A 22,560-nucleotide genomic window follows, 5' to 3' on the forward strand; every position below is an offset into this window, starting at 1 on the left:
GCTCCTCTTGGTATCCGGGAGGGGTAGCTCGAAATGAATATAAAGCTACTACCGGCAAATATTTGACAAAGGCCGGTTTAGACATTGTAAAAATGAAGTGTCAAGGCTGCATTCGCGCATCCTACATGTCAGGAATGTTCCGTGGTGGTCAAGCTCGAAGTTGGGAGATAAATCCCGACGCAGTGGTGACCCACTGCTAATAATCGGAACACTTCGGCGAGTATCCATCATAATTGATCTCGAAGATTGCCGGATATGGCCGAGTTGTTACGATTGTCTATTTCGAAGCTTGCCGGAGATGGCCGAGTTGTTACGATTGCCACTGCAAAGTTTGCTTCCTAAACCTGGCTATTAATCATGCATACGAGGAGCCATTTGCAAGAAACATGATGAACGCAGTTCAAGAAGTAGTGTTTCCGTTTAACTACTCGGAAAAAACGGCTGTTTCGTTTTTCAGGAAACTCTCGCGAATGATGAAGTAAGTAGGGAACAAATGGAAAAACAGACTAAATAACAATCGCTTTGTGAAACACAATGGGCAGCAACGGCTGACGCACTTAAAGCTTTCAAGTGTTCGTTTACGACAATCGTTGATACCTTAGATGACCCAAACCTTCACTATGGTAATGCCAACGCCGGGGCATGTTGAGCTGCGATCACTCAGTTCGGCTTCCCCATTCATTTCGTGGCTATCGAACATGTGCTGTCAGGGTTGGTGTCGTTATCCGAAATATTAGAGAACAAACCATGTGATCTGGTTGAAGCCGTTAAAGAAGCGCGATCGTTTACCTGACAGGAACGACTCAGCAGTATAGGATGCATTGTATAACAAATCCGTCGAGGTGGTTCATATAGTTACCGCTAAACCATCACGGCAATCATGGTCAGCAGCATCGACATAATTTTTGTATTGAAGATTGGCGAAAGATTCAATGCAAAGAATATGATTCCAAGTGAATCGGTCATCTGAATTATGTCATAGTGCAGTCAAAATATGTCACGTTTTAGCGTGATTTATCGGCGGAAAACCTGGAAGAGTCCCAGTTTGAAGTGGGTCGTTGGAGAAATAGTGATAGCGATGGCGCTGTGTATGGCACTTTAGGTGATACATTAATTCAAATAAACACATATTTATACCAAAGCGTAACAACATGCTTACTAGAAAAACATAGTCTATGTATATTGCATTGTAATTGTAATCCCGATTAGGGCCAAGCTACGCACCAGATTGTTGTTCCATATAAAATGCGTATCAGGTGTCAGTAATTTTATAAGCGTTATCATAATGTCAATTGTAGTATGTACTGTCCAAAGTCAATGTTACATATGTACAGGGAATTCGAACTTGTATGGATAGAAGGAAAACAAACACCGGTTAGAAGGAAAAACGGGCATTAATTAAAATGCCATAAATGTTAATTAGCTACTAAGAAGGTATTTTATATTATTTTTCGAAAAAAAAACATATCTGGTAGGACAAAACCGCCAAAAGAAACCGCCGCCCAAAGAGACGAGACTGAGTGAAAGCAGTAAGAAAAGATGAATTGGTAAGAAAACATAAAAAAAAACAAAATAAAAAATTCAGATGCAGCCTTAAACTGTCAACCACAGAAACTAGTAATGAAAAGAGGCATAAAGAAGCCTGCAGCCTTTGACTGGCAGGATTGTAAAAAAAAATGTAAAATGCATATAAACACCTGTGGACAAGAAGGGTGTGTGCACAAATATATACAAAGCAGGAATAAAGTACATGGTAAATTGGGTAATTTGCCGCGGCCTTAAGCCGTCGGCCACAAATGCGATCAATACAAAAAACTTGTAAGTGGCATTTTATTTAAAATATTCTTCTTTTCTTGTGCGTTGTTTTATGACTTTAGATAAATTTCTCAGTTGTTATGCGCATTAACTGTTCCCGTTATCTACTTCAGCGGGTTTACGAATCAAGGAGGAAGTTTATTGTTGACAAGGAAGTTTTTTATCACGAAGCGGTGTTTTTGACAGTTTTGATTGTAGTTTCGTTAAAACTAATTGCAATGCCGACTGTATCAAATTAGGTAAGTTTTCAAGTTGTTTTAGTTTGAAATTATTTAATACCCGTAGCCGATATATCATTTGTTGTACATTTTAATGAAAACTTAGTAGACATGTGGTTTTTTTGTTGCTAGGTGAATCTTGGCATTTTGCCATTTCGCCACGAAACATATGCGTGTCATTCGTTCGATTATGTTGTGCGTTTGTATTTGAAATTCTAACGAAGTATTAAACGCCATTTTAGCGAACGAAACGACAGTAGATGTGAAAATCCTTAAAAACTTCAGACAACGAGTAAGATATATTATTAGTTACTTGCCTACCACTGTTCATTTATTAAGTCTTGAAAAAGAAGAAAATGCAAATATTTGTTGATTAATTATAGAATAATTAAATTGAACAATACTATTTTCATCTTCAAATAATATCTAATTCATAACGATTTGTTTTAACTTCATTTGGCAAAGAAGCGAGTAAAAAAAATGCGTGTATATTTGGTAAAAAGAGAACAGCTTGTTATACCCTTTTTTGTTTTCTATGTAATCTTTGTAATTTAAGGTAGTATTTTAATATATATTTCTTCTATCGTTGATTAAATGGAAAAAGGTATTTTGTTGATTAAATGGAAAAAGGTATTTTGTTCATTGTCATCTACTGTTGAGATACTTTAAGGATTTACCGGTCTACTTCATTTAAGAGACTATTTTCTATTAAGGGTACATTATTGACCGGTCTGCTGCTGTTTTTATGCTATATACGAGTGTATTCTGTGTATTGTTGACCTGTCTACTACTATTTAGACACATGTACTTCTGCTTAGATACTATATAGAGTGTTTTGTTGACCGCTCTACTGCTGTTAAGATATTATATGGAGTCTTATGTTGACCAAAGTTTTGCTGCCTAGATACTATATAGAGACTTTTGTTGTCCAATCTACTGCTACCTAGATACTATAATATTATATGTTATATGGTTTGTTAATGGTCTATTTCCTTTATCCTTTCCCCTACCATAGCCGCCTGGTGCAGACCCTAAATTTGGGTGTCTCCATAACCTCTATCATACACCGGCAAACTACCGCAGCAGTGTAAATCGTTCTCAAATATTCGGCTTCTGATTACCGCTATCGTACAGCGTGGGAATACCGCTTATTTTTGTAATCTTGTACATGTTTTGCTAAAAGCAGAGCTTTAAATCTCCCGATTAAAATGCGTAAGCAATTTGGTAAAATGTTTTTCAATTATCGAAACAGTACAAATTTCTTACAAACTCAAAGAAATTAATTACAAACATTATATACTACATAAAACTATATAATATAACACCCTTATTAATCAAGTTTGCATTTCACGAATTAGTGGCATACCTAATTAGGTAATATGTTCAGGTAAAAATGTACATTTTTCCTTTTACTTAAACCTTTTTATACACATATTAATACAATAAAATGCATTTTATTGGTTTTCTTATTTAACGGCAATTAAACTATTCACTTATAAAAAGAATATGCCATATCGGCATAACTACGCTCTGGTTGACTTTGGGAAAATACAAAACTCTCATTAATACACTACGGATATGATAAATATTGAACAAATGTAGCAATAACCGTGTGTTGTAGTAATTTAATTGGAGACCATCATAAGTAGGTAAACGCACATACAAAACAGCGCAATGGTAATCCTGTGATATATAGATCATGGTAATTTTCATCTTCGGTACTGGCTACTTTTTAATGTTTATAAAACTACTATAGGCGAGTTTTGTAGATAGGAATTGCTTCTTTTAACAATTTGTTAAGTACATAAAGGATAAGATTATTCATTAATACACTCTGGTAGTTCTAGTACACACTTTTCATGTATATGTTTTTCAAAATTGCCGGAGACGTTTAATGTTATTACCAGTCTTGAAATTTTACCACGTGTGCCTGCATAGATACACTATGGCAGTTTGAACTTTTGTAGCAACTCGATATTAATGTCTGTTGTTTTCCTCATAGATACGCTACGGCTAGTATTTGATATTTCTAAAACAGCAATTGCATACTACAGTAGTAGAAAAAGGTTTTCCAAAATATTTCAAAAGTACAATGCTTCAGATGATGTTTGTAAGGCAACGTTGCGAAATGTTATTGTTTTATTTTAATCAATTTATGCATGTGTGAGCTTGAAACTTATGATTTAAGAAGTGGTGTAAATATGTATGTGTCTCTCGTTCATTGTTGGTTGGGTCCTTGACTTGTACCCCTAAATAGGGCTTATTTTTTAATGATTAACAGCTTGTCCGTGTAGTTTTCATTATATTTTGTTATTTACACAATGCATAGAGCCATTACAACTCAACTCAACTCAACTCAACATCTTTATTTCCCCCATGGCTGGAGATATTCATGATATATACAAACATTGATAGACATAGAAGGTATATAATATATGTATAATAATAGTACAGTTCAAAATTATTGCATATTGGTGTCAAAATGTTTATTTATACAAACATTGCAGGATATAGCTTCATATCTAGGTATAAACAAAAATCTTATATTCTACATGCAGATAAGATTAGTCTATTTGACTTCAATGATAGTATGGTTGTATGTGATTCGCCGCTTAAATCAGAAAGGAATGAAGATAACAATTCTCTATCATGATATTTTACACACTATTTCCTATATAAATGTATACTTATAGGACTTAAATCCAAAAACGGATTGACAATTCATTCATACATCAAGGTTATAAATGTATAGATCAGTGATTGAATTTCATTAATTTATTTACATCATAGGAACTTGGGGAATACATAGGGATAAAATCAAACATGGCGATAATCAATAATGATAATAATATTCTTTATATCAACAAAGAACACATGTACATAATTATATAAAGAAAAACATAGACCAAAACATTATCTAAGTATTTGACTGTAACTATTATATTGCAAAAAATATCGCAAGATATGTCACGGGAAACAACACCAGTATAATCACAACATGTGATTAACGAGACGGCAACAGAGTCTAGTGGAGTTTCTGGTGCAACGCAATATTCTGTAAAAAGAAATCACATATTGATGAATATTTGTTATAAAGACACGTTGTTAGCGACAACTGTATTACTTCATCAATACTATATTGAAAACTTATTTTAATACCTGATTGGTCTAAACGACGCTTTCTTGTACTAGACTCTGAATTCAAGATGTGCCATTAAACAGTAGAAATAATTTAATGTATGCATTTTCATGAGCTTAAGAGGCCGTTCATTGTTTCAATTTAAGGGTCGTTTCAAAATGCAATAATATAAAAAAATACATTATTGAAAATGTTTTACATACTTTCGTCCTGTGATGTTTTCTTTTCAGTTCTCTACAACTGTTTTAAGTCAACCCTACTTCTATCTTTCGACTTAAGTACACCTGGTAATTCCTGAGATACCCAATGACACACGAACATTTTAAATCCTTTTTGTGGGCTTGTACGGAGCACCAACAATTCTAGAATGGTGTCCAAGACATTCGATCATTGCTTCATTAACATATATGTATTGATGCATGTTGTTTTAAGTAAGAGTGGTCACTGTGGTTCCAATGTAACCTTGATAGCGACCTTGTGATATTTGTCTGGTAGATTTATTTTTTATTGCAGTGGTTTTCATGGCAACTGTGACAGCTAGCTATTTGGTAATGGATGTTCTGTTGATATATTTGCAGTCACTATGATGTCAGTAATAACTTAATATTTCAACAGTTAAAGGGAGCGTAACTAGCGTTAAATGACCTTCAAAGGCAACGTAGTTGATTACGTATTATGTTTGTACAGGAAATACCGCTGCGTAGTTTTGCATACTTCTAGATACAAGAAAGCTACTAAAGTGTACTTAAGTGACTGATTTTAGTTGAATTCAATCATGAAATGTCTACCTTATCGAAATTAACACACAGTCTGTAAAATAAATCTCACAGTAATACCACTGCGCAGTTTTGCTCATTTCTTAAATTTAACAGTGATACCACAGCGTATTCTTGATACAAGAGGAAAAGCATTAGCATGCTGTTTTATTAAAGCAAATTTACAAAAGCCAGAGCCGAATAATGTTGAATGACGAATTTTAAAGAATTACCGTTGCTTATTTTGGCATGGTTATTATATTTGAAAGAAATTCCGTAGTGTAGTAACTGTTTCTAAGACAAAGTACCAAAGCGTTCTAATGCTGTTTTTTAAAATTCAAAATCATTCTTTTTTAATGAAAAACTTACTACAAATTCGTGAAAAATGTGCATTTTGCGGCTGTGGAACTGGACGTATTTACTATTTCAGTACGTTTCAGTCGTCTACAGTATTCCTACAGTAAAACAGTAGCGGTAACCAGCATCCTTGAAATATTGGTCTGCATTAGGCGGTTACGGTAGCGCGTCAATGTACGGTAGCGGTATTCGAAAGGTTCTGTGGGTTAGTAGTTGTCTTACGTTCCCGTGTGTGGTCTTTCGTACCCTTTTATTGTTTTGTAGTGACCATCCGTTCGTTTGTTAGCTGTCTTCCGTTCCATTTCTGTGATTTGTCATAGTCACGGGTCCATCAGAGGAAAAAATGACAAGCGATGGCATCGAAAAGTAATACTTTGCATGCATACTATATGTTCACTTTGATATGTTAGTCATCTGAAACTGCCCAATGCTACCCGGTATATTGCCCCATATGTTAAGAATTGGGGAAAAGGTAAACTGAATGCATTTTTCTAACGTCACTATTGAAAAGAAGATAATGTCTTTGTCAGTTTGGGATGTAAAATGGCCGAACTAGTTTCAAAATGGAGCGTAAGTATTAGTCTTTTTTGACACTTACTTTATTTAAATAAACAAGTGTGTATACTGATGAATATTAATGAGAACGTCCGTAAAATGGCGATAAGTTGTTAAAATATTTTTATTGATGGCTGATAGTTTTGCGATATCTACGTCATTTATGGTTATTTAAAGAACCACATGGATATACTTAAAGGTGAAACATTTAGCTATCAGTATAGATATATAATATTTTTTCATATTATTTTTTACGTGTATAATGTAAAATTGGGCAGGGTAAACTGACACTGAAATCTGAAAGAATCTAAATGCTGTTAATATAAAAACATATTCATCTCTTACATATTGTTTTATGCGTTTTTGTTTAATTTCATGAATGTTTTTACACATCGATTTCAGTAAAGCGGGTCAAAGGTCATATAAGTGCAAAAATAAGTATCCTCCATTGCAAAAGCGAATTTGACGCCATCGCAACCACATGATGTAGTACATTTCAATAATGCCTTGTAGCATTAACAGCGGATTGATTTACACTAGGTTTTACATCCACAACGTGTTAGTTAACTGCAGGCAGCATGTGAAGATGGTAACCGCTTCCAGGCAACTTCTAGTCCATCAGTACCATATTGCCATACGTTTGTATCTACAGGCCTGACTGTCCATATTCGCTGCATCAGCTCTGATCCATATGTCTGCTTGATTATTTGTTCTTGCAATGTGTAGTTTAATTGCATCAGTTGTTGGCGGGAGCATTTCAAGCGTTTTCTTAGCCTTATTAAGTAGTGAATAATTTGCATCAGCAATGAAGTCCATATGAATCTCATACAGCAAGCATACAATCTTTTCTCACTTGTCTGACTGAAGGTTTCTTCCAACATCCGAAAGAAGGTCAGGGCATGTTACATACATCTCCCAACATGTCTTCAAACTAATACTACTTAAGGTGGAGGTTGTGGGACATTCTGTCAAAGCATGAAACCCGAAACTGTTAAGGTGCACCGTTCTGGGTATTATCTGAGCGATTAAATGCACAGGGTTAAGATTGATTTTCTTGGATGTCCCAGCCATCTTCCATAATTCTATGTGTAAATGGCCAAGATGGTATATAAGTAGGAGCAGTACATCAGTATCTTGACATTTGATTACCCTTTCTGTAATAACTTGCTCTTACAGCATCAAATGCATGTAGAATGATCCTCATATCTGCCTATTCGTGGTTTGATGATAGATGGGGCACCTCACGACTGTTGGAAGAAGTTTGTAGTACATTTTGGTAATCTCCTCATGTGAAAAGCTCTTGATCTCTCGTAAGCGTTTCTATCCTTGTTTGAAAACTTTCGGAAAGGAATCTAACGATGTCAGCTTTGTTCTCACTCAATTATAAGACGTTATTCCATGATTGTGGCAGATGTACATCTGGACCGATAATCATTCTACGAATTAGTCGTCGTTTGCCGAATCGCTTGCATCTTGCACTGGCTTTTATTAATGCTTTTCCTGTGTATCTATCGAATGCTACATCGATTATTCGTGTAGATGTGTTAAAATAGTTCAATACACACTTGACAAACACGTCTGCATACTCTCCAAATGTAACGCAAATGTAACACAGCCGTCTTGTTTACCTAATTCTTGAATCAATGCATGACCATCAATCACTATAGCCGTTATGAAAGTAGTCACTGGAAGCACTTCCTGGACACGAACTGCAGTATCAGTAGTTAGAATTGCAAATAGATGAGATTTGGCTGTTGGTTCATAATTTCGCCAACTTTTGCAGGTGACAGTGGTACTGGAGATAGTTCATGTCTTTAAACAGATGCTATTTCGATAGCTCTCTCAGCATTCGCAGTGTTGAAGAGTCGTTGCTTCAATTTTCTGTCAGCTTTTATTAACTGTGTGGTTTGCTTAGTTTTACTGGCACTTGGTACAGCGTGGCGAATGTTTTCAATTCAAACTTTTTTGATGGGGTCAAAGAAATTTAATTTTTCAACAGTAGTATCATCAATATTTTGTAGTACACGTGCTGTACGTACCATGAGCTCTTGCTCCTACAATATCATTTGTTTATTTCTTCCCATTATAATAAAAAAATAAAAGTGTCCTACGCCATGACAACGTTGACTACGTGTAAAACACACACTTTTCCCCCAAAACTCATTTACGTCGGTTTATTAAATAACATAATTATTGTTCAAATATATATATTTGTATGAATGTACATTTAGAAATGGCTGCCACCAAATGTGGGTCAGTGAGATCAAAATCAAGCAAGCTTGTTGTAGCAGCGATTGATTTCGGCACGACATTTACTGGATATGCCTATGCAATGCGAGATGATTTTAAGGCAGACCCGCCGAAGATAAGTGCCAATACATCATGGTACGCCGGTGGTCAGCTTTTCACACTGAAAACACCGACTGTTTTGTTGCTAGACCCCAAACAAAATTTCGAGGCTTTTGGTTTTGACGCTGAAGACCGATATGCTGAGCTTGCCGCTGACAATGACCACAAGGGATACTTCTACTTTCGGAGGTTAAAGTTGAAGCTATACAACTCCACAGTAAGTATGATATTTCAAATGTTAAAATTTTGAGGTTTTTGGTTTTATCCTATTTGATGACATTCTTCTTTGCTGTCGTTGCATTACGGAATAGTTCATATGTGTGTTCAATATATCTACAATTTCTAGAACATTGACCGTGACACAATGGTGGAAGATGAACAAACGAAGAAAATGAATGCTATTAAAGTGTTCAGCATCTGCATCAAATACCTCATGGAGCACTTCATGAAGAACATTAAAAACAGGTACTTTAGTTAGTGACTGCAAAGTGTTGACCTTTTTTTTCTTATTTAGTTAAAAAAACCAGTCAAATTAGCATAATATTGGTCGTATCAATATCTTAAAAATGTGTTAAAGAAAACCCTTCATATATATATATGTTTAACATGAAATTCATTTTTTCGCATTACTTAAATACACTGGCTAAATTTCAAGCGTAATTGAACATGGTTGATATATATATTCACATGCATACCTTAGAATAGGTGTTAAACACCATACGACTGTTTGTAATGCTTTAGTTTTATTTAACTGCTTTTGTCAGGGTTTTAGAGATATCTGAGAAAGACGTAGACTGGGTACTGACTGTACCAGCTATCTGGAATAACAGTTCGAAACAGTTCATGAGAGAGGCCGCCGAAATGGTAAATGTTTGAGTATTATTCACATGTATCTGTATTATTACCTTTAGTATTCATTTGCATATGTGTAATTTATGCCAACAAATATTATATTAAAATAATATAGAACACGTTTTTGACGTATTTTGACTTGCTTATTACAATACTTCAGGCTGGCATGAAGAAGGACTCATTAACCATTGTACTTGAGCCGGAAACTGCCTCTTTATTTTGCATGCACCTTCCTATCGAGCAGCTAAACATGACCGGAGCTTCTTTGTCTCAGTCCCAAATGTCACCTTTCTCAATTGGTCAACGCTATATGGTGGTCGATGTCGGAGGTTGGTTCATTTTTGTGTTAAATGTAAGCATTGTGAAATAATTCATAGATATTCATTCGTATTGTGGAACTTTTTAATTATTTCGCCACTAAACAAAGTTATACATGCAGTAGATGTTGTTTACAGAGATTGGCCCTGAAAGTATATAATATGTGATCATGTAGATTTACTGATGTTGTTTACGTGTCGTTTCTAGGTGCTACAGTGGATATCAACGTTATCGAGTTGGTGGGAGAAGGGCAACTGAAGGTGCATAACATGACCAGTGGCGCGACTTGGGGAGGAACTCGTGTTGATGCAGCATTCGAGGATTTCATGAGAAAACTTGTTGGTACGTAATTGAATAAAGATACTTTTTGTGCGCATGAATTTAGTTGTCATAATTTTAATTAAATTGCTATATGTATTGATTTCAAGAAACAGGATTTTGTTTGGTTGTATTTCTTGTGTCTGTTTTTATCCAACTAAATTATGCTTAAACCTTACAGGTGAACCAAGCGCGGCCCCGCCTCAAAATTAAATATTTTAAAGTATAATTACATGCATTTTATTCTGACATTTGAAAACAGCAACTTCAAGTAAACAGTTACTCGAAGATTATTTAACCCATTTAACCATGGAAAAACAAGGCTATCGTTGGAAATGATGTATGTTCCCCAACTAGGTATCTCAGAAGCTCTTCGAACAAATTATTGCACGTCATGACATGGCCAAAAAACATTTGGTGAAATGCACAAAACAGTTTGTTAAACGATAAATGTAATGAAATTTGAAAGTAAAAACGTATGGAAGATATGATCTATCACGAGTCGTCATTTATCAAACTATTTTATTCAACCAGTTCATGAAATATGTAAGTAAGCGAACCTTACTAACCTTTTTTTGATGAGACAAAAATGTAAACTGGTATTTGTAAAATATGATGACGAGTGTCAGATTCCTTTAATAACATGTTGTTGTTTTCAGTAAAAAGTAGCGAAAACGACCTACCTGTTTCACTGCTCTAGTGATGAGCCGAATACCACAAAGCAATGTCATTTCCCGCGCTACATGCGGTGCAGAAATGTAGTACATATACCCGGAATAATTTTAAACTACACATTCATCCGATCGTCATAATTCTGTTTATAAGTTAAAAGCATACTAAGACGATATCCAGTGAGATTTTCTACAAAAACCCTTTACTATAATCGAAATGTGCTTTCTTTTAGATTGTGAAGTCACATTCATGGTGTCATTTCCTGTTAAAGCACATTATCGAACATCTTTGAAAAATGTTTTTTCAGGAAAGAAAGACGAAACAGAACATTTACCTCTTACGATTTAAAAGAATGTTTCGACTGTCATCATCAATACAAAATGAGAAATAAATGTCTAACTTGCTAGAATATTGTCAACAAGGATTTAATTTTGCCAATTCATTTGTTTGCAACAAATGTGTTATACAGAAGAGAACGTGATGCCTTTGTTAAAACGGAAACAATGTAAAGCATGTGAAAGAAAGTATAAAACATGTGTTTCTGGACGAGTGGAACTATTTTACCCTCTGCATAACTCGTTTCATGATTTCACACCGAAAATACATGAACTTTACTTATAATCTCTATTAAAGAAACTTCAATCGCAATGTCTTTATTTCAGGAAAGGAAGTTTTTGACGAGTTCAAGAAGACATTTGTTGAAGATTTTGTTGAATTTCAAAGGCAATTCGAGACAAAGAAACGTTGCATAACACACGACAAAAAGGGGAAAGAGACGATCCAAATTCCGATTGCTTTGACAGAAATTTATAAAAGTAAAACAAAGAAAAACATGGAAGCGGCGGTCAAGCAGTTTCAAGGCAATTTGACATGGACTGCTGGAAGATTGCGCGTAAATTGCGATTTCATGCGAGGATGGTTTAAAGACACCTGTGATAATACAGTTAAGCATGTACGGGATCTATTCCGACAACCTGCAGTGCTCAGTTGCGAGACCATACTTCTTGTTGGTGGATATGCAGAGTCATCGGTGCTACAACAAGCTTTTCGAGATAATTTTCCCAACAAGCGGCTCATCGTGCCTGAAGAAGCTGGACTTGCGGTGCTCAAGGGCGCCGTTCTGTTTGGCCATCTCAAACCACATCTTAGCATTGTGAACTGTTCCTCTGATTGTTTTTCTGAAGGTTTGTTTAATTTAAACAAAAATGCTTTTGTCATTGAAGATATCCGACGTATTATAATGCATTGATTTGGTATCTGGTAGGCTTTAATAAGTAAACATGAGTCTTTATTGGGTCCTTCAATACTATTATACAATTATTTTACCTCATAAGGTGCTTGCGCGAGCAACAGCTTTTTTAAATCCACACAGCGGTTACTTCCCATTAACGAAACATACAAGAATATAGGGTAGCAATTTGACATAAACAATATATTCACTCGGAAAATGCATGCTCCAGACCTTTAATTTGTGGGCCTTCACCAAAAGTGTTCAAATAATGCTCCTGGGGTCAAAGATTGACCTGTCCCGGGGGTCTCAGGTTTTTTAAATATTTGCAAATAAACACCTTTGAAAACCTGACGTTCTTGAAAACAGTTACCTTTTTAGCATTTAATGACATCCTTAGCAACAAATGATTTTTATCATAAGCATACTACCCTAGCGATATCATTATTCTTTAGCAAGCAATGACTTTCTTAGTAACCACTTACTGCCATAGCAATTAATTGGTATTGATATCTATTGGTATACACACATTTTTAATGAAAAGCTCTGTACCCAAATTGCGTATAATAAAAACGAAAAGCACATTTCACCTCGATTCAAAACTTGTGACACATTCCGGGTAAACTAAAAAATTGTTCGGCATAACGAAGGTACCGATTTACAGGGAAAATTTAGCACTGGAACATGGGCAATGTTAGGAAATTTGTTTTTTTTTTAATTATGGAGAGAAACAAAATTACATACCTTTGGAATGGGCGCTGAAATGTTTAGTGCCTGGTATCAAACCAATGTACCACGTGATGACCGCCTCTGTTACTTAGCAACCATTAACATATAGAGCAACGTTGGCTTCCTTACCCATCACAGTAATCTTTAGCAATGACAGCTATGGGAACAACTAGCTTGAATTTGCTAGCAATACTCTCGGTTTCCCTAAACATCGACCGACCTCTTAATCAATCATCCATTTATCTGCAACCACTAAATTCCTCAGCAAGAAATTACTATTTTAGCAATCACTCATTGGTTACTTCAATCATGTAATCGGTTGAGGGTCACTTTGACCGTCTTGTTTTATTTTGTTGTTATTGTTTTGGTGTATGTGTAGGCCAAAATCAATCGTGCAAAATCGGCGTTTCTTGCCAAAAAATTGAAGTGAACCAAGTTCAAAATGGCGACACCGATCATATCGTTTGTCGACTCCGATTCGTCATTTCATCTTTTTTTCTCGCAATTATTAAAAGAGTGAGGTTGAGTACTCATATAAATTTTAACATACATCCCACGGCCAACATTTATCACATTTACTATTTTCGCAACATATATAACATAAAATAAAGATGATTTGATACATGCAGATCTAGTCTGTCGTTGTAGTTTTAGTGTCTGGTAGGCCTTTACCTTGTGCCTCTAAACACTGTCATGTTTATATGCTTTGTTACTCGGCATATCTGTGTCGTTGACATTGCACTGACATTGCCACTGCCACACACCGTTGTTGTAAATGAAGTATGAAAATGCACCAGTCAGTAATAACCACGGCCCCCAAGGATCGGGGAATAACGGGGACTTTGACTTACGGTCCAGCCAATCCCAGGTAAAATCCCCGCAAGGGACAAACAGCTGGTAAAATTCCCGCCAAATGCGACGGCAAGGCCAATTCCTCGCTATTTTCTGCGCGAAAACAAAACCGACGCATTCACTAGGCACTGCGGGGCTACCTAGAATGAAAAAACATTTCCCCCGCTATCCCCGGTATACCCCCAAACCTGGGGCGGGGCATGGTTACAATTGACTTGTGCATAAAGAATACTAAATTGGCAACAAGATGACATGTTTGCTAATCTTATTCTTTAACCGTTATTTAAGGGGCACAATATATGTTGATGCAGAACACTTTAATGGGGCTGTCTCACGTATGATAAAATAGCGAAAAAAAGAAAATTGTCGAAAACTGACAAAAACTTGGCATCGATGTGTACAATGCATTGAAACTTACTAACTGAAGTACCACATAGTTTACAATTTATTTAAGTTTAGCAGTTACTTCGTATTTTTCCATTAAAAAAATACTGGGTATGTCTACCAGGTAGAATTCATTCCGTATGCTTGATTGGCTAGTCGGTGTTATCACGTGATATTGCCGAGGTAAATGTATAGCTTAATTATGTCGCGCGATCAGAGTAAGACTTTGTAGCTCAGTGAGTACGACGTTGGACTACAATTTTGGCGACACGGGCTCGAACCCGGTCTCCGACACATTTGTTTTACATTTTGGTCCTTTTCGTTACAGAAAAAAAAAATTTGGTTCCAATACGTGAGACAGCCCCTTAAATGCATTATTATGTTTTACTTATTCTACTTTAATGATTAACGCAAAAATGCATATGATTTGTGTACAGACACAACATTTAGCATTTATAAATGTTTTTGTTGCGACGAATTCCCCATTTAAAAAATCGCCAAAAGTTCGCTGATATTTGTTCATCATATGCCTTTTTGTTTCAGTAGTCATTAAAGTATATTCAGTTAAATATAAAACTGCATTAGTTAATGAAATAGTAATACAAAACATAATTAAGCAATTCTGAACAGTAGCTCGGGATAAGAATATTTAAATTATCTTAATTCTAATAATTCTTAATTCCAAATTACAGATAAGGAAAAGAGTACCAAACCAGTCCAAACGATTATTGTTGCTGCAATAGACTTCGGATCGGCGTTCTCAGGATTCGCCTTTGCAGAAAGAGATGACTTGAAAACTGTCAGTGAGAATCCAAAAATCATCACTGGGACGGGGTTTGTGAGTGGACAACTGATTTCCCATAAAACTCCCACAGTGCTTTTGCTGAACCCAGACAAGTCATTTGCGGCGTTTGGGTATACAGCAGAAGAAATGTACAGTACTTTGTTTGAAGATGACAGGGAAAGAAAAACCTCAAGCCACAGATCTTACTACTACTTCCGGCGCTTGAAGATGATGCTTCATAGCCCCGACAGGCCTATGGTGTGTTTAAAAAGTGGTTATATAGGTGTATGTCTGTTGTTAGAAGGATAAACAAATGTATATGATTATATTTTATGTCAAAAAGGTGTGTAAGCTTATCCATGCATGAATACAAAGATTTATTGTTTATGCTTTCATAACTTAAATATATACCGAATTGCAAAATCTACGAAAAAACATAGGGTAAAACATTAGCGTTGGCTATACCAATTCAACATTAAAACGAAATGATAAGTGTATATCTTTTCGTGCATGTATATATACATTAAATGATAAAACAAATCTATTAACACAATTCAATTTATCCAGCATTTTAACACACCAGTTAATAGTAAATGAAGATGTTGGTTGATTACATTTACAGACGTTGAGCAGAGATGAGCAGAGATGTTGAAATTCAGGACGAGCATGGGAAGAGAATGAAGGCAATTGATGTCTTCAGCATCTGCATCAAACATTTAGTAACTGAGGTTATGAAGCAGGGAAGAAACAGGTAAAATGATAGCTGTCAAACTAACTTAGGAAAGCTATACAATATTATTTTAATGTTATATATTTCTTACATTTTTACTTACCAGGTTGCATAATTATCTCCTAGCGGTATGCAAAATGACACCTTTGATAATTTGCCACAATTTCAGGTTAATTTATATATAACAAGTGTCGTTTTAGTATTTTTACGTTATTTGATTAAATTGTTGATTCTCTTTAGGTTACCAGATTTGACCGAAAACGATGTCCATTGGGTGTTGACAGTTCCTGCCATTTGGTCTGACAGTTCAAAGCAGTTCATGCGAGTCGCAGCTGAGCTAGTATGCACGTTTAGTAACAACCTTGTTTTCAGCTAACTTTGTTTCTATCACCTATCTTTCAAGGTCATATTGAATGACATTATTTTATGTTGCTAAGGGATCATTAAATACGAATATCACTTAAGTCTGTGCTATGATTGAGTCGTTGACAGAGTGACAAGTTTTATTATTTTCCATGGTGAATTGTTTTAGTCATACTTAGGATTAAGGGTTTGAGCTTTCGCAGGATCGACCTTTCAGAATGTATTTTACAAATATAGGCTGGGCTAGATGGAAATCGCCTTACAATAGCTCTTGAACCAGAGGCAGCATCGCTGTTCTGTATGCGTGTGCCGATCAAGAGCCAAGAAGAAGCGTCCGCAACAGTGTCACAGTTACAAAAAGGGACCAAGTACATGGTAGTTAATGCAGGAGGTAGGTTTATTGGTATTGAACATAGTGGGAAATGTCTGCAAATTATTTTATGAATATATAAATACTTTATCTATATATCATATATAAACGCTTCTAAACCAATGGATTTGAGTATTGCGTTAAAATTTGATTAGTAATATTTTATATGGACGACGTATCTGTGAGGAATAAAAAGAATAAAAATGCGGGAAAAGGTAAATAGATTTACATTAACAAAAAGTGAGATACTTGGAAGATTAGCGCTCGAAAGCTGAGTTCAATTTGAGTTTAGTCTTTAATTGTGTCATTTAGCATGTTACAGTCTGTAAATGTTTAGTGTTTGCTCATGTAAATACTCTTTCAAAAAAGACTCCTTTTTCGATCTACTAAAGACATGTACACGGACCTGGAGTCTTTTTTCGGTTACTTCATTCTTATTTAGCGTACTACAGTAACGGGTTCACGTTTTGTTAGCCATGATGGTTCGTTCATCAAAAGAATTGTTATTCTTTTTCACTGATTGACTTTCAGTATCACAGTTTGCCATTTAAAATCACTTTTCTTGATTTGTCACGTGACTCCGTCTCCAATGTAAATGGTGAACCTTGATCACTTGCTTTATTTAAAGTTTTATTTCCAGAAGGCACTATAGACGTTATCGTGCACGAGATAGTTGGCGATAAAAAGCTGAAGGAACTGACGTCGGCCAGCGGAGGGCCATGGGGAGGTACACTGGTTGACAAAGAATTTGATGCCTTCATGGAGACAATTTTCGGTATGTATTGGCATATTGCATTAACAGCAAATGACATAACATAAATCTAAAGCGTCACGAAATAACATACAATTGTTTCTAAAGTAACTTTTTTTGCGGTGCCGCTTCTATATCAAGAAACATTAAGTCTCAGAGTTGTTCAAGGGACTTGTTTAGAAATCAATTTATTAATTTAAAAATTGTGAATTAATTTTAAAAACATCCATCCGCTCCGTTTAGTACATGATTATACTGTTCTTTATTTGCTGGTAGGCTTGTTTGTAAGTAATGAAAGTATTCATTAAGTTTATTTTGCAGGCAGAGACTTTTATTACCGGTTCAAAAACGAATGTGTAGGCGATTACATTGATCTTCACAGAGAGCTTGAACTTAAAAAGAGGAACGTTAATTCAAACGACGATAGAAAAGAAACCTTCTCATTGCCATTTGCTTTGCTCAAGTTGATGGACAAGGAAATGGCTACGTTATTTGACCAACGGCTGCAAATATACAATGGCGATGTTTCTTTAAAGAATGGAAAACTAAGGATTGCCAGCGAGATAATGAGAGGATGGTTCAAAGAATCCTGTTTGAAAACTACACAGCACTTAAAGAGTATTTTGCAACAAAAAGGATGCGCTGGAACAGACACCATTTTGTTGGTGGGTGATTATGCCGAGTCCCCAATGTTGCAAAGTGAAATTAAAGATGCATTCAGAGATAAGACAGTCATAATCTCGGATGAAGCCGGCTTGGCCGTATTAAAAGGCGCGGTTCTGTTTGGAAACGACCCTCTAGTTGTAGTATCAAGAATTGCAAGATGCTCCTATGGCATTTGTGTGTTCCGCGATTTTGACCCAAGGATACATGCACAGGAAAAGAAAACAGTCATTGGAGGAAAACTTAAATGCAAGGATATCTTCGCAAAACATGTTCAAAGAGGTGACGAGCTTACCGTTGGACAGGCACAGTTGCACCAACGGTATTCTAAATTAGAAGCTGACCAAATCTCGTTTGTCCTGGATATATATACATCCACCAATGCCGATCCAAGATTCGTTGATGATAAGGATTGTACGTACCTTGGATGCCTCGAGATAGAAGTTCCCCCAGAGGACAGCAAAGATAATGGCATCAAAGTTAACATGACGTTTGCGGAAACAGAACTGGAGGTTGAAGCCAGAGATGAAAAATATGGAAAAACGAAAAAGGCTACCTTTGATTTTTTGGTAGACAACCTAAATCCACAGTCAAAGATTGCATTGTAACTCACGCCTTCTTTTCACAACTGTGTTGTTTATTGGTATTTGAACAGGTTAACGTGTGCTTTTTGTACGACAAGAACTACACTAAAATAGTATTTAAATTAAAATTGTGTTTGTCAACGTTTTGCGATGTAAGTTAGAGTGATAACATTTTAATCCAGGGTTTTTAGCTTGACAGGACAATGCCCAAATGAGAGCACGAACTACATTTGATAATGCCGAATTAAAGGATAAAGTAAGTGATCACCAAGTAAATGATATAAATAATGTCTAATAAACATCAACATAATAATGCATCCCTGAATTATGAAAATCGTTCCTCGCTCATACATTGAAAGAGAAGGTTGTTTAAAATGAGTTGAAATGTACTTTCATGTGACTGCTTATACTGCTAAATACTTTCTTGTTTTGCGACATTGAAAGAGAGGGTTAAGAATTATGATTTATAATTTATCCAATGTAGGCTTTTTTCCATTAACTTTACCATAAAACTGCAGCCGTCTTCTGATATGTTGATCACTTTACTGACAAGATGAAATACACAGGAAAGTGCTGACGACAGAGAAAAGGAAATGGTTAGAAGACCACTGACAAGAAAAATGTTTACCAATATTGTTTAATGTTTGTAACGTACTTTCATGAGATTTTATGGTATATAATATCTTGTTTTGAATTTGTTCATAACCTATTTTCAATCAGCTTTCTGTGATTTTATTAGCTTATCTTTATATTTAACCAGTAATTTTAAACATATGTAGGTTGTTTAAGTAATTCTATGTTACAGCTCGCGTTTTTATCCGCATAGAAGTGGTTTTATGTATTAAGACTACAATATGTCTGTTTAACACGATTGTGGTTGTACACGCATGTAACTTGAAAATATACACTACAACTAACATTCTTTTTATATACTGAAATGTTACACCATTTCATGTCGTTTTTACATGTTTGTGTTGTTTCATTCCAAGAGCTGGAAATGTTTTATATTGAAAACCAACACTTGTTCACATGTGATGTTGCGTAGCAATTACACATCTATTTTAAGCCCTGATGAGCTACAAGAGAAACCGGTCGGCTTATTATAAAGAAAGGAATACCTATTTGATGTTACTCTTTTATTTGATTTTATATACATATGTAAATACATATATATGTAATCAGATGTCTGTATTTTAATTTAGCGTTATCATTATGTTTAATGTATTTTTCAATACAAATTATTTGTCATCTTTTCTAAACTATTCTTGTTTTCTTGTTTTTTTTATAGTTGGTGTTCCGCACTATAAATATGTTTATTAAGTTCATAAGCGTTGTAGGTCGCTAGCGAGTTTGATTCATTGTAAGAATGATAACAGTAATTAATCAAACCCAGTGTTTGATAATTTGTCCGGGATATTTAAGATACGTATACAAAATATATTTAGCATGGTTTTAATGAGCCTGTTTTGGGTCTTGAATGTCTGGAAGCTGCGAAGGCTCCGGGTGAAAATATATTTGGTCACGTGAGGTGCGAGTGAAAATACATGAATGGATGTTTGGTTTTTGTTTAATAAATCGGAAAACGTACCAATGTTTAGTAAGTAACATTTTTGTTACATTTTTGCTTTTTATAAGTGAAGTTAATTTACATTTAATAATGAAAGTTAAGTTAAGGCATTTTTGATGGACAGCCAATTTCAGAGCATTTTTTTGTAACTTAAAGTATTTTTGAATGTCGTGAAAATACTTTGTGAACCTCTATTTGTTATTTAATTGCATTATTTTGATTGTTATTGTGTATATGATTCATGTGTCTTGTATTATTGTATTTCGGTTATTTCAGACAACCATTCCTTTCGTTCCTTTACGAATTGCGTTACGTTGTGTTCCATTACGTTCTGTTATGCTGACTGATCGACTGTGTGATTGTATGGAATAAAAGTGAGCGAGTATATTAAAACGAGTTCCTGTTAATTATGTGAAAAGAAGATTCCGGAGTGACTTGAAACCGCGATAGTTAGGGTTATTATGCTGCACATTAACTTTTCCCGCAAACTAGTACACCTTCTTGAAGTTAGACAGAAATAACGTGTACTATATAATCCATATGTGGTGCGACTTCTCCGTATATGGCCCGACTTCGTATTGGTGCGAGTTAATGTTAGTACGACTTCTATTTTAATCCTTAACCAATTACGGATGGAGATAATTGTTGACCAGGAGGATTTTTTTTAATCACAAAGCGGTGTTTTTGAGGCTACCTGATATTGAAGTTTCGCTTTCTAACTTTTTCATCATTTAGACTATATCAAATTAGGTAAGTTTTCAAGTTGTTTTAGTTTCGATTTGACTAATACCGTAGCCGATATATCATATATATTTTAATCAAATCTTAGCCCTCATGATTTCTGTTGTGTGGTTTATTCTTGGCATTTTGCAAATGCGTGCCATTCGTCAGATTATGATTCATATTTTTCGGAGGAACGTGGTCATGTACCTTAAGCGAAAGAACCGAGTAGTGACGTGAAGATACTTATAAATTCAGGCAACAGGAAATTACTGTTAGTTCCTTACCTTCCATGGTTAAAAGAATTAGTCTTGAAAAAGAAGGAAATGCCATTTTGTATTCAAAAATAAATAATTAGTAATTGAACAGTATTACATGTAGTTTCATTTTTTTTTTAAATCAGATCATCGTGTATATATGTGAGTGGGGCGGATTGAAGTTTTATTTTACAAGTACCATTTATAGTTAAAATCAGTGACGTTTTTTTACTGATTTCTTTTTAATAGCACCATAACTGTTCATAATTATCAACGAGAAGCTAATATAACATAATACCTAAAAAAAAATTTCCAATATAGTTCTTACAATACTTGGAAAATGAATGTCAACTGAGCAATTAATAAAACTGAAAATATACAGTTGTTGAACCAGTGTTGTCATTAATCTGTATGTCCTTGAAACTTCTTATCGGTGGTCATGAGTACAGAGATGTCGTTTATGGTGGTAAATGGCTATTAAATTGGCCGTGGAAAATCATTTTCTGAGAGTGCCAGAAAACATAGAAAGCGTGTTAAATGTGTTAATATATTTTTTCATGATGCAATACATGTCATCCAATTTGCAAATTTTGGATTCTTAAAGGTCAATTTTATTAGATATCCTTTTAAAACCGGTGTGGGCGTAAAACTAACTTCCAACAGCTGATTTTTGCTCAACTGGCCAAAGGCCAGAATAGCTTATGCGTTAGTGCGGAGTATGTCGTATGTGCGTCTGTCTGTGCGTCTGTTAACGATTGCTTGTTAATACCGATAAATAAAGACTTGTTTTGCGGTTGTGCGTAACCTATTTGCAATCAGCTATCTGTGATTTTATCATGTTATTTTTATATTTAACCAGTTATTTTAAACACATATTGTTGTGTTAGTATTTCTATGTTACATCCCACAGTTTTAACCACATAGCAGTGGTTTCAAGTATTAGGTTTTCTGTCTAATACATTATGGTTGTACACGCTCTTTAATGGTAAATATACATTATCTAAAACAATACAAAATACAGTTACAATCTCCCACAAATGGCATAAGCTTCACCGTCACGAACAATTTGTTTTAGAAACTGAAGTTTTACACCTCTTTAGGTGGTCGTTTGTACATGTCTGTGTTGTTTCACTCCAAGAGTTTTATATGTTTTATATTGAAAACCAATATATTTATTTACATCTAATATCTTTATATGTATGCGAGCATATTAAGTGTTTTAAGCAGCTA

At 35.1% G+C, this 22,560-nt stretch overlaps 2 protein-coding genes across 2 annotated transcripts; both read left to right on the forward strand.

Moving 5' to 3' along the window:
- The first annotated feature begins 1,987 nt into the window (after positions 1-1,987).
- On the forward strand, positions 1,988-15,977 carry LOC128225722 (heat shock 70 kDa protein 12B-like). The gene is made up of 9 exons (XM_052935630.1): positions 1,988-2,054; positions 9,071-9,405; positions 9,535-9,653; positions 9,953-10,052; positions 10,201-10,369; positions 10,566-10,700; positions 12,011-12,532; positions 15,234-15,583; positions 15,948-15,977. Exons 2-9 carry the CDS (start codon positions 9,073-9,075, stop codon positions 15,975-15,977), a joined length of 1,758 nt encoding a protein of 585 aa, XP_052791590.1. The 5' UTR covers positions 1,988-2,054; positions 9,071-9,072.
- Positions 15,978-16,790: 813 nt separating this feature from the next.
- On the forward strand, positions 16,791-18,810 carry LOC128225723 (heat shock 70 kDa protein 12B-like). Its single transcript, XM_052935631.1, has 3 exons — positions 16,791-16,809; positions 17,429-17,563; positions 17,861-18,810. Exons 1-3 carry the CDS (start codon positions 16,791-16,793, stop codon positions 18,808-18,810), a joined length of 1,104 nt encoding a protein of 367 aa, XP_052791591.1.
- Positions 18,811-22,560: the final 3,750 nt, after the last annotated feature.

This window comes from Mya arenaria, chromosome 3, assembly GCF_026914265.1.
Source record: "Mya arenaria isolate MELC-2E11 chromosome 3, ASM2691426v1".
NCBI classification, from domain to species: Eukaryota; Metazoa; Mollusca; class Bivalvia; order Myida; family Myidae; genus Mya; species Mya arenaria.